At 40.8% G+C, this 13,788-nt stretch overlaps 1 protein-coding gene across 2 annotated transcripts in view; it reads right to left on the reverse strand.

Moving 5' to 3' along the window:
- Positions 1 to 13,788, reverse strand: part of VPS53 (VPS53 subunit of GARP complex) — a 276,186-nt gene that overhangs the window by 159,863 nt on the left and 102,535 nt on the right. For both annotated transcript variants that reach the window (XM_077296357.1, XM_077296358.1), the window contains exon 11: positions 9,243 to 9,384. In XM_077296357.1, coding sequence (XP_077152472.1) covers positions 9,243 to 9,384 — 142 coding nt within the window. The remainder of the gene's footprint in view (positions 1 to 9,242; positions 9,385 to 13,788) is intronic.

The following is a 13,788-nucleotide window of genomic DNA, read 5'->3' on the forward strand; positions in this document are numbered from 1 at the left end:
AGATCTCACCCCCATAGAAAACCTTTGGAGGGAGTTCGAAATCCGTGTTGCCCAGCGAGAGGCTCAAAACTTCACTGCTGTAGAGGAGATCTGCATGGAGGAATGGGCCAACATACCACCAACTGTGTGTGCCAACCTTGTGAAGAAGTACAGAAAAGTTTGACCACGGATATATAACAAAATATGGAGATGAACTTTTGTTAATGACTAAATACTTATTTTCCACCATAATTTGAAAAATAAATCTTGCCAAATCAGACAACATAGTAACATAGTTATTAAGGTTGAAGGAAGACTTTAAGTCCATCTAGTTCAACCCATAGCCTAACCTAACATGCCCTAACATGTTGATCCTGAGGAAGGCAAAGAAACCCCATGTGGCAAAGAGTAAGCTGCACATTGGAGACATCCCGACTCCTCATACGGCAATCAGACTAGTTCCCTGGATCAACGCCCTATTAAGGAATCTAGTATATATAACCTGTAACATTATACTTTTCAAGAAAGGTATCCAGTCCCCTCTTAAATTTTACTAATGAATCACTCATTACAACATCATAAGGCAGAGAGTTACATAGTCTCACTGCTCTTACAGAAAAGAATCCGCGGCTGTTATTATGCTTAAATCTGCTTTCCTTCAGACAGAGGATGCCCCCTTGTCCCTGTCTCAGGTCTATGATTAAAAAGATCATCAGAAAGGTCTTTGTACTGTCCCCTCATATATTTATACATTAACATAAGATCACCCCTTAGTCTTCGTTTTTCCAAACTAAATAGCCCCAAGTGTAATAATCTATCTTGGTATTGCAGACCCTCCAGTCCTCTAATAACCTTGGTTGCTCTTCTCTGCACCCGCTCCAGTTCAGCTATGTCTTTCTTATACACCGGAGACCAGAACTGTGCACAGTATTCTAAGTGTGGTCGAACTAGTTACTTGTATAGAGGTAAAATTATGTTCTCCTCATGAGCATCTATGCCTCTTAATGCATCCCATTATTTTATTTGCCTTTGTAGCAGCTGCCTGACACTGGCCACTAAATGTGAATTTGTCATCCACCCACACTCCCAGATCTTTTTCATTGACGGTTTTGCTCAGTGTTTTACAATTAAGCACATAGTTATACATCTTATTACTTCTACCCAAGTGCATGACCTTACATTTATCCCCATTAAAGCGCATTTGCCATTTATCAGCCCAAGCTTCTAAGTCATCCTGTAATATAAATTTGTCCTCCTCTGTATTGATTACCCTGCAGAGTTTAGTGTCATCTGCAAATATTAAAATTCTGCTCTGCATGCCCCTACAAGGTCATTAATAAATATGTTAAAAAGAAGAGTGCCCAATACTGACCCCTGTGGTACCCCACTGCTAACCGCGACCCAGTCCGAGTGTGCTCCATTAATAACCACCCTTTGTTTCCTATTCCTGAGCCAGCTCTTAACCCACTTACACATATTTTCCCCTATCCCCATTATTCTCATTTTATGTATCAACCTTTTGTGTGGCACCGTATCAAAAGCTTTTGAAAAGTCCATATACACTACGTCCACTGCGTTCCCTTAGTCCAGTCCGGAACTTACCTCTTCATGGAAATTGATCAGATTAGTCTGACAGGAACGGTCCCTAGTAAACCCGTGTTGATACTGGGTCATGAGGTTATTCCTCTTCAGATACTCCAGTATAACATCCCTTAGAATGCCCTCCAGGATTTTACCCACAGTAGAGGTTAAGCTTACTGGCCTATAATTTCCGAGTTTAGTTTTTGTCCCCTTTTTGAATATTGGCACCACATTTGCTATACACCAGTCCTGTGGTACAGTCCCTGTTATTATGAATGCTTTAAAGATTAAAAATAGTGGTCTATCAATGACTGTACTTAATTCCTGCAGTACTCGGGGGTGTATCCCATCCGGGCCCGGAGATTTGCCAATTTTAGTGATTTTTAGATGCTGACGTATTTCCTGCTGGGTTACGCAGATGACATATAATGGGGAATTTTTGTTATCACTGATCATATTGTCTGCCATGGGATTTTCTTGTGTAAATACTGATGAAAAAAAGTCATTTAGCATATTGGCTTTTTCCTCATCCACCATTTCACCCAGACTATTTTTAAGTGGGCCAACACTATCAATTTTTAGTTTCTTACGGTTTATGTAGTTAGAGAATATTTTGGGATTATTTTTACTCTCTCTCTGGTAATGAGTCTCTCTGTCTCAATCTTTGCTGCCTTGATTTGCTTTTTACAGAATGTATTTTATTTTTTGTATTTAATGCCTCATCACTACCTACTTCCTTTAATTCTTTAAATGCTTTCTTTTTGTCACTGATTGCGCCCCTTACAGCTCTATTTAGCCATATTGGTTTCCTCCTATTTCTAGTATGTTTATTCCCATACGGTGTATACTGTGCACAGGTCCTATCCAGGATGCTAATAAACGTCTCCCATTTTCTTTGTGTATTTTTATGTCTCAGGATATCGTCCCAGTTAATTGCACCAAGATCATCTCTCATCCGTTGGAAATTTGCCCTCCTGAAGCTTAGTGTCCTTGTAACCCAAGGTGATTTACTGGATTTGTTTTCTCAATTTTGACTCTCATAGTTGTGGTCTACCTATGATGTCAATTACAGGCCTCTCATCTTTTTAAGTGGGAGAACTTGCGAAGCTGAGCTATCCTTTAGAAGGCATAGGTTTAACTTGAGCCTCACTATCCATGTAAATAACTGTACACATTTTATTGTGTGTGCCCCTGTGTGTATAAAGGTGTTCCTGTATGTACCTCTGCATGCGTTTGTATCTATTTCAGTATGTATATAAAAGCAGATGAGTGTGTGGGAGTGTGTTATAATTTACATATATGTTTGTAATTTGTGCATCTGTGAAAACATATTGCCGTTTGTATGTGCATCTGTAGGTAAAAGTGTGGGCACGTTTTGAAAACCCAGCTGACCGAATACAGATCTGCTCCAATGACCATCACTGAACCATGAATACGTTTGGGGTAGTCTGGATTTGAACCAGTCGGTCACCTGAGCCCATGGATACATAGTCAACTGGCCTTGTACCTCAATGGACTGTCATCTTCCTAATCTTGCAGTTACCTCTTCTTTGTGCGTGCCACAGGTGGTGTTGTCGGCCCTGGAAGCTCTTAAGTCACTGCTGCTCTTACCCTGGCAAGTCAACGGAAGGGTGAGGACTCTGTAATTTTGTGGTTCCATAAATAATTGCCACACTATTTTACTCTCACCCTGTGTTGTCTGAGTAGTATTATGCCCACGGTAAAAGGAGAGTTTGCATTCGGTGGGATGATCCCTGTGGTTTCAGTTAGCAGACCAGAGCACCAGGTGACTCCCGTGTCTCCTTAAGAGCCTACTAGATTAAACAGGTATCAAGGATTGCACATGCGCGTTCAATCCCAACGTGAATGCAACATCAGGTGCAGCTTGCCAATTTTATACAGTAGGTAAATTAAACAGCTTAAGGATCAACCACTACTCATGGGTTTGCGCCTTGTGCCCAATCTGTCCTGTCTGTACTCTCTGAATAAACTAAAACAAGCAAAAAGCATGTTGGGGTCAGTGGCTGGCAAGATTTGGGCAAACAAAGTATGGGTAAAGCTATTCCATGTATCGCAATACATGTGTTTTGACTTGGATAAATTCACATTGTTATATATTTGACCTAAATGCCCTTTATTTCATGGATTTTCCTGAATGGCTTCACTAAACGTACTTTTTACCCATACTCCTTATCTGGCTGCTGTATCTTGACATTTGCCTATATTTGGTTGGGATCTCTTAGAATAGTTTTAATAATGTGTGAATAAAAGCATATTTTCAATAAAACAATTACTCTTTTGAGCAATTTGTGCATTGGTGGCACAATTGTTTGTAGAAGTACATAGCTCGGCTCAAATATTTTCCGGTGACTTTTTATTCGTATAATACTAATGCACTGTACAGTTAAATGCTAGTAATTACTCAAGACCATTTAACCACTTGAAAACATCAGGACTTTTTTGTACTTTTTTCCGATGTTATCTTATGCTTTGGAAATTAAAAGTTCAACATACGAGCCTTTAATAAAGCTTTATTCTTAAGGCTATGTGCACACGTTGCGGAATTGCTGCGGAAATTTCAGTGGCAATTCCGCAACTCCTGCCGCGGGTATATCACATGCGAAATTGGCATGCGTATTCCCGCTAAACACTAGCGTTTTGCAAGAGTAATTAGCTTGCAGAATGCTAGAATATTCCAAGCGATCTGTAGCATCGCTTGGAAAACTGATTGACAGGTTGGTCACACTTGTCAAACAATGTTTGACAAGTGTGACCAACTTTTTACTATTGATGCTGCCTATGAAGCATCAATAGTAAAAAGATCTAATGTTAAAAATAAAAAAAAATTTAAAAAATGGTTATTCTCACCTTCCGACGTCACCCAATGATCTCAGCGGTGCACGCGGCGGCTTCCGTTTCCAGGGATGCTGTGTGCGAAGGACCTGGGATGACGTCACGGTCACGTGACCGCGACGTCAACCCAGGTCCTTCGCACACAGCATCCCTGGGAACGGAAGCCGCCGCGTGCACCGCTGATAGGCGAGAGGACTCCGGGGGCCATCAGAAGGTGAGTATATCACTATTTTTTATTTTAATTCTTTTTTTTTTTTTTTTTTTTAACAGTGATATGGTGCCCAGTCCGTGGAGGAGAGTCTCCTCTCCTGCACCCTGGGTACCAACCGCACATGATCAGCTTACTTTCCGCATGGTGCATGGCCGTCCATAAACTTGTTACAAAGTGGCTAAAGTACATTGAAATATTAGCAATAAGAACATCACAGAGAGAACCACATAATGAAGACTACTTTTTTTGTCAAGGCAGCTACAAGTTTGTGAGTAATTGAGGAAGGAATTCAGATGACATGCCAAGTCTGCAGTGGTCAGGCTGAATCAGAATGAGCTCTTTTCATTTTGTAATAGAAAAGGGAGAATTCAAATGAGAAAAATGTATATGTTCTTCATTAAATTAAACAGTAAAATATATTAAAACGAGCAGATTTAACAACACAGTCTCTACAGCTTGTTAAAGGATACGGTACTTAGCGCCTAAATATACTTCCAGAATGTTTTGCTGGTTATAAGTGACACGTCTGGATCACGCATCTAACTCCAGAAAAAGGGACCCCGACACAGACTAGGTGTTGGGACAGCCTATATTGTTTCTTATTATTTCCTTGCAGATTTGAACCAGTTTCAAATCTACAGCATGAGCATTATTTCATTGTTTTCATCCATTCTAATGAATGGGGGGAAAAAAGCAGCAAAAATGTGCTTATTTTCCAATTTTTTCCTACACTCCAACATTTGCAGCAGATTTTTCTTTGAAAAGAACAGTGTTAGACTGCCAACAAAGGCTGCTAAGTGGAAGAAAGGCTAAGGAGAGCTGGCTGGGCACATGGTTGACTGTTCTTTACAGTCCATGGTCAATGCTGAAACAGGTCTGTGCCATACATATATTTGGCTGAACCACGACCCTTTAAGGTGCATCTCCACTTCGAAAAAGAAAAAAGGATTGCAGTGCAGGACTCTGCAACATAATTTTTGTAAATCACTCTAAAAATTAGAGCTTTTTCTGTTTACCTACAGTACAGAACAACGGTGATCTGTGCTGCGGTCTGAGCTAAACGGAGCAGCGTTGTGCCCCTTCTGCTAGTGCCCCCAAAAAACTAACAGAGTACCGTATTTTTCAGTTTATAAGACGCTCCGGATTATAAGATGCACCCCAAATTTAGAAGAGAAAAATAGGAAAAAACATTTTTTATTTTTTTTATAAAATGGTGGTGCTTCTTATAATCCATGCGTCTTATTGCTTACTGGGGGTGGTAGCTGCGGTGAAGTGGGGTTCCAGGGTTGCTGCTGGAGGAGGCAGGAGTGGGGTCATGCTGCAGGCTGGGATGAGGGGGTCTGCCGTTGTGCGTCACGCCGCTGTGGAGGTGTCTGGCGCGGTGTCTGCCCCCGCAGTTCCATAGTTTCCTGTGCAGTGGACTCCGGGAAAATTGACGCTGGGGCGGCGCATGCACAGATGGAGATCTCAGCACCAAGATCTCGGGAGATGAGATCTCAGCTCCCGAGACCTTGGTGTCGAGATCTCCATCTGCACATATGCTGCCCCCCGGTGGCCATTTTCCCAGAGTCCACTGCACAGGAAACTATGGAACTGCGGCGGCTCTGACCTCTCATAAAATGTTGGTAGGGCCCCAACAGCAGCACCGAGACCCCCGCAGCAGCACAGGAGACCCCCGCAGCAGTACCAGAGACCACCTCATCCCAGCTTGCGACCTGCAGCAACGGTATCGGTAAGGTACATCCGCATTATAAGAGGCCCCCCAGACTTTTCCCCCAAAATTTGAGGGGAAAAAAGTGAGTCTTATAATCCAAAAAATACTGTAACTGCAATTAATCACTTCCTATAACCATCAACAAGCTTCTTACACCTCTCAGCTGGAATTTTGGATCACTCTTCTTCTGCCAAATGCTCCAGGTCCCTCATATTTGAAGGCTGCCTTCTCAAAAGCAATTTTAAGATCTATCCACAGGTGTTCAACGGGATTTCGATCCAGACTCATTGCTGGCCACTTCAGAACTCCCCAGCGCTTTGTTTCCATCCATTCCTGGGTGCTTCTTGAAGTTTTTTTGGTGTCATTGTCCTGCTGGAAGACTCATGACCTAGGACACAAACCTGACACTGGGAACGACATTGCGACCCAAAATCCTTTGGTAATCTCCAGATTTCTATCCTGCATTGCAACCCTGACATCAATTTTTCTCTGCCGTCCATGTCCAGGGAGATTAGCTACAGTGCCATGGGTTGTAAACCTCTTGATTATGTTGGGCACCGTGAAAACAAAGGAACATCAAAGATTATTGAAAATGGACTTGTAATTTTGAGTTTGTTGATATTTTTCAGCAATTTTGGTTGTCAAGTCCTCAATCAGTTCTATTCTCCTCTTTCTGTGAGTCAACTTCTCCCCTTTTTATCTGGTTTCAGGTGCGACTTTCACATTGACCACACCAGTTACATACCACAGGTGAGTTTGAATCACATGTGTGAAACACTCGTTTTTGGAAAGGTGCCAACCATTTTGTCCGGCCTATTTTTGGGGTTTTGTGTGAAATGATGTCCAATTTGCATTTTTTTCCCTCTGTTTTTTTGTTTTGTTCCAATACACATAAAGGAAATAAACATGGGTATAACAAATAATGTTATGTTGCAATAATTTTATTTGAGAAATACTTTATTTGTTAGGGCAATTTCAAGGGTCCAATACTTTTGGCCATGACTGTAATTAAGTACTAAACTGTAAAACACTGGGTAAAACGGTCACTGAGAAAGATTTGGGTAAAGGGAAAACTGCACTTTAGTGACCAGTGCCAGGCAGTTGCTGCTAAGGCAAGTAGAATAATGGAATGCATGTATAGATGCTCATGACGAGAACATGTTGCCTCTATACAAGTAACTACTGCTGCCTTACATAGAATTCTGTGTACAATTTTAGTCTACAGTGTATAAGAAGGATATACCTGAACTAGAGCAGGTATAGAGAAGAGCAACAAAGATTAACCCCTTCATGACCAGAGGTGTTTTCGCTTTTGCGTTTTTTTGCTCCCCTTCTTCCCAGAGCCATAACTTTTTTACTTTTCAGTCAATATGGCCATATGAGGACTTGTTTTTTTGGGGAAGAGTTGTACTTTTGAATGACACCATTGGTTTTAAACATATCATGTACTGGAAAATGGGAAACAAATTCCAAGTGCGGTGAAATTGCAAAAAAAAGTGCAATCCCACACTTGTTTTTTGTTTGGCTTTTTTTCCTATGTTTACTAAATGCTTTAACTGACCTGCAATTATGATTCTTCAGGTCATTACGAGTTCATAGACACCAAACATGTCTAGGTTCTTTTTTTATCTAAGTGGTGAAAAAAATTCCAAACTTTCTTTAAAAAAAAAAAAAAAAAAGAGCACCAATTTCTAATACACGTAGTGTCTCCATTTTTGGTGATTTGGGGTTGGGTGAAGGCTTATCTTTTGCGCGCCAAAAAAATGTAATTCTGGCGTTTTTAATTTTTTTCCTCTCTACACCGTTTAGCGATCAGGTTAATCCTTTTTTTATCATTGATAGATCGGGTGATTCTGAAAGCAGCGATACCAAATATATGTATGTTTGATTTTTTTTTAGTTCTTTTATTTTGAATGAGACAAAAAGGGGGGTGATTTTTTTAAATATTTTTAATTCTTTTTTTTTTTTTTTTTTTTTTTTACTTTTGGCATGCTTTAATAGTCTCCCGATCGGCTCTGCTACATACAGGCAATGATCAGATCGCCTTTATGTAGCAGAATTACTCACTTGCTATGAGCGCCGACCAAGGAGCGGCACTCATAGCAAGCAAGCAGTGACAACCATAAAGGTCTGCAGTAGAGCTGTGGTTGTCATGCCAACCCATCAGTGACCCGCGATCACGTGACGGGCATCACTGATGGACGAATTTCCGGTACGATTGCTGGAAACGCATGTTAAATGTCGCTGTCAGAGTTTGACAGAGGCATTTAACAGGTTAATAGCCACGGGTGGATCGCGATTCAAAACATCTGACACGTGCCGGGAAAGATGTGGGCTCACCGCCAGAGCCCACATCAAAGGGAGGGAGTCCGACATCAGCGTACTATTACGCTCGATGTCACTATGGGTTAAGCGAATGAGTGGACTGCAACACCAAGACAGGGTTATTTAACTTGGGGTTATTTAGTTTGGAAAAATGGAGGATTAGGGGCGATCATATCACAATGTACAAATATATGAGGGGACATGACAGATCTTTCTAAAGATCTATTTGCACTTAGGTCGGCAACAGGGACAAAGGGCAGGTGTTACGTCTAGAGGAAAAAAGGTTTAATCACAATCCCAATCAAAGTCACAATTTTCACCATATATGGTTTACGCATTCATTAGACCTTATATCAGGTTCTTCTCTTTTGGTTTCTTTAAAAGCTGGACAATCACGGTTGTACTCACTCTAGTCTATGGGAGTTACAGAAAGAGTCCGAACTCTACACTAACCTTCTCCCATATATTGTAGCTCCTTTCCACTTTTCTTTATATAAAAAAAATGAATAGAGAAGCAGAGCAGAGTTCACATATGTAAAGTGTTATAACAAGAAAGATAATATAGTACAATGGTCTTACCACAACAGTGTCGGTCAAAGTGCATCCAGAGAAACGCTTTGCTAGAAGTCCCTCAAAATTAGTGGTCCTCTGGATAGCAAAGAGCAGAAGCTTCACCTCAATCTCTTTAGCTCTTGTTCTCATAATTTTTGAAAGATCATTTCTGCAGATTAAAAACACAAACATTTTTTAATAAACAATGCAATTTTCTTGATAAAAATGCAACAGTGGTATAATATAGAAAATTGCTAAGGGAAAGGAAATTAAGCCCTTGTTTCTGAAGATTTTCATGTAAAGCTAAGTTAAGGTGATGTGTTCAAGATTTTATAAATGTACTTTTAGGCTATGTGCACACGTTCAGGATTTTCTGCAGAATTTTCCTGAACAAAACCGGACTTTTTCTGCAGGAAATCCAGATGCGTTTTTTTCGCGCGTTTTTCACGCGTTTTTTGTGCGTTTTTTTCCGGAGCTTACCAATGCATTGAATAGCGGGAAAAACGTGAAAAATCCACAAAATTAAGGAACATACTGCGTTTTAAACCGCAATGCGTTTTTTTCGCATCATGTGCAGATAAATTGCAGAATGCATTACAAATGATGGCATGCTTAATGTATGCGTTTTTAAGCGTTTTTATAGCGTTTTTATAGCAAAAAAACGCAAATAATCCTGAACGTGTGCACACAGCCTTAAAATACAGTTGTGTTCAAAATTTTACATACCCCTGCAGAATTTTTGTTTTCTTGGCTTTTTTCAGAGAATATGAATGATAGGTAACACCAAAACTTTTTTTCTCCACTCATAGTTAGTGGTCGGGTGAAGCCATTTATTGACAAACTACTGTGTTTTCTCTTTTAAATCATAATGACAACCCAAAACATCCAAATGAGCCTGATCAAAAGTTCACATACCCTGGTGATTTTGGCCTGATAACATGCACAGAAGTTGACACAAATGGGCTTGAATGGCTACTAACAGTAACATCCTCACCTGTGACCTGTTTGCTTGTAATCAGTGTGTGTGCATAAAAGCTGAGTGAGTTTCTGGGATCCAGACAGACTTTTGCATCTTTCATCCAGCCACTGATGTTTCTGGATTGTGAGTCATGGGGAAAGCAAGAGAATTGTCAACAGATCTACAGAAAAAGGTAGTTAACTGTATAAAACAGGAAAGGGATACAAAAGGATGTCCAAGTAATTGAAAATGCCAGTCAGCAGCATTCAAACTGTAATTAACAAATGGAAAATCAGGGGCTCTGTAAAAACAAAACCACGGTTAGGTAGACCAACAAACAGTTCATCCACAACTGCCAGGAAAATTGTTCAGGATGAAAAGAAAGACCCACTAACAACATCAGCTGAAATACTGGACTCTCTGATAACTGTGTAGCTGTTTCAAGATTCACAATAAGAAGGCACTTGAAGAAAAATGGGCTGTATGGTCGAGTAGCCAGAAAAAAGCCATTACTGCACAAATACCACAAAGTATCTAGCCTAAAATATGCAAAACAGCATAGAGACAGGCCTCAAAACTTCTGTAATAAGGTAATTTGGAGTAATGAGACCAAATTGAACTTTTTGGGCACAACCATAAACGTTACATTTGGAGAGAGGTCAACAAGGCCTATGATGAAAGGAACACCATTCCTACTGTAAAGCACGGAGGTGGAGCGCTGATGTTTTGGGGATGTGTAAGCTACAAAGGCACAGGAAACTTAGTCAAAGTTGAAGGAAAGATGAATGCAGCACGTTATCAGCAAATACTGGAGGCAAATTTGCAATCATCAGCCCGGAAGCTGTGCATGGACGTCCCAACATGACAACGATCCAAAACACAAGGCCAAATCGACCTGTAATTGGCTACAGCAGAACAAAGGGAGGGTTCTGGAGTGACCATCTCAGTCTCCTGACCACAATATCATTGAGCCACTCTAGGGAGATCTCAAGTGTGCAGTTCATGCTAGACAGCCCAGGAATTTCCAGGAACTGGAGACTTTTTGCCATGAAGAGTGGGCAGCTTTACCATCTGAGAAAATAAAGAACCTCATCCACAACTACCACAAAAGACTTGAAGCTGTCATTGATGTTAGAGGGGGAAATACATGGCATTAAGAAATGGGGTATGTGAACTTTTGATCAGGGTCATTTGGATGTTTTGGGTTGTCATTATGATTTAAAAAGAGAAAGCATAGTAGTTTGACAATAAATAGCTTCACCCAACCACTAGCCATGAGTGGAAAAAATGTTGTGGTGCTCTCATTCGTATTCTCTGAAAAAAGGCCAAGACAGCAAAAATTCTGCCGGGGTATGTAAACTTTTGAGAACAACGCTACCTGGTTCCTCATACCAGGGTGAATGAGGGAAGATAGAGTGCATCTAGCAACATAAGTATAGGACTCAAGGATACAGCAAAAATTAATCAATGCTCATACAAGCCTGGTTAAGTTTCACATACAAGACTCCCCTCTCTTAAGGATAGGAAAAAGTGAGAAATAATTTGAATAGCAACCACAAAATTTATTTTTTCTGTCATAAAACAATAGTACACACATGAAAATAAGCAACTTTGTGGTATATTAGAGAAATCTGCTTCTTTTCCCTCCTGGACTGATACAGTGCCTTGCGAAAGTATTCGGCCCACCGGAACTTTTCAACCTTTTCCCGCATATCATGCTTCAAACATAAAGATACCAAATGTAAATTTTTGATAAAGAATCAACAACAAGTGGAACACAATTGTGAAGTTGAACAAAATTTATTGGTTATTTTAAATTTTTGTGGAAATTCAAAAACTTTAAAGTGGGGCGTTTTTTTCAGTGACTTTGAGGGGCCTATATGGCAGAAAATACCCAAAAGTGACACCATTCTGAAAACTGCATCCCTCAAGGTGCTAAAAACCACATTCAATAAGTTTATTAACCCTTTAAATGCTTCAGAGGGATTTTTTGATGTGTAAGGGAAAATTAACATATAACTTTGTCACAACATTTTTTTTTTTCATTTTTGCAAGGGTAACAGGAAAAAATGGACCCCAAAATGTATTGGGCAATTTCTCCTAAACATACCAATGCCCCATATGTGAGGGAAAACTACTGTTTGGCGCATGGCAGAGCTCAGAAGGGAAGGAGCGCCATTTGACTTTTTGAATGCAAAATTTGCTGGAATAATTAGCGGACACTATGTTGCATTTGGAGAGCCCTTGATGTGCCTAAACATTGGAAATCCCCCACAAGTGACACCGCTTTGGAAACTAGGCCTCTCAGGGAACGTTTATAGATGTGTGTTCAGCACCTTGAACCCCAATGGTGCTTCACGTAAGTTTATAACATTAAGCCGTGAAAAATAAAAAAAAATAATTTTCCCAACAAAAATAGTTTTAGCCCCAAATTTTGCACTTTCACAAGGGTATCATGAAAATTGCACCATAAAATTTGTTGTGTCATTTTTTCTGAATATGCTGATACCTTATATATGGGAGTAAACTACTGTTGGGGCTTAAGGTGCGGCTCAGAAAAGAAGAAGTGATGTTTTCTAACACAAACTTTGATGGAATGGTCTGCCGGTGTCATGTCTCGTTTGGAGAGCCCCTGATGTGCCTAAACAGTGAAAAAACAACCACTGAACATTGTGGAAGCTAGACCCTCAAGGAATATATCTCGATGTGTGGTGAGCACCTTGAACCCCCAGCTGCTTCACAGAAGTTTATAACAGACATCAGAAAAAAACAAAAACAAACATTTTTCCCACAAAAATGTTATTTTAGGCCAGGTTCACATTTGCGTATCTGTGCGCAGTGTAAGATCCGAATTCGTCATGCGTACATACCTTTAACATGGTGTAGGTAGGGACATGATTTTGCATGCGTTCGCATGCGGATGCGTACGAATGCGCTGTTTCGCAGTGTGCGGCGGTGTCCAGCGATGTCTGGGGAGCCCAACATGTTGCATTTCTTGAGGAGTTAAATATTGCATGCGGATGATTGCGTCCAAAAAATGCATTACTGTCTATGGGAACGCATTGGTAGGCAAGGACATGCGTACGCATGCAAACTTTAGACTGCGCATGTCCAGAAAATGATGTCACCGCCTCCACCATGTGCATAAAAAAAGCAAACGCATGCCAACACACATTTAAACGCATGGATAAGCAGCATTTTTGTTTGCGTCATGCGCAAGATGATGTGCAGGCATAAGCATGCTTTTAAACTGAAACAAAGAAAAAAAAAAAAAAGGAGTAGAGCAGCACAGCTGTGTTACCTGGAGCTGGCCGTAGCCTGTATGTGGTGTAGCGGAGAGCCTGACAGCTTGACCAGGGAGCTCGCATGAAGAAAAAGTGAATGGAACGAGCACTAAAACAAAGAGAAATTGCGGCAGCACTCACTGGTCCTGGAGTGGCCTGAGTCCTTTATTGAAACATGTTAAAACAACATCTTCACGGCTCGGGGGTGTGCAGATGAACAGGAGGTGTGCAGGGATAGACAACGGCCGTTTCGCGCTAATGGCAGCGCTTCCACGGGTCAATGGTGCTGGGAAGTGACGCTGATACAAATAGGTGAGTCAGGGCAAACCCC

The sequence above is a fragment of the Ranitomeya variabilis genome, chromosome 3 (assembly GCF_051348905.1).
Source record: "Ranitomeya variabilis isolate aRanVar5 chromosome 3, aRanVar5.hap1, whole genome shotgun sequence".
Classification (NCBI taxonomy): Eukaryota; Metazoa; Chordata; class Amphibia; order Anura; family Dendrobatidae; genus Ranitomeya; species Ranitomeya variabilis.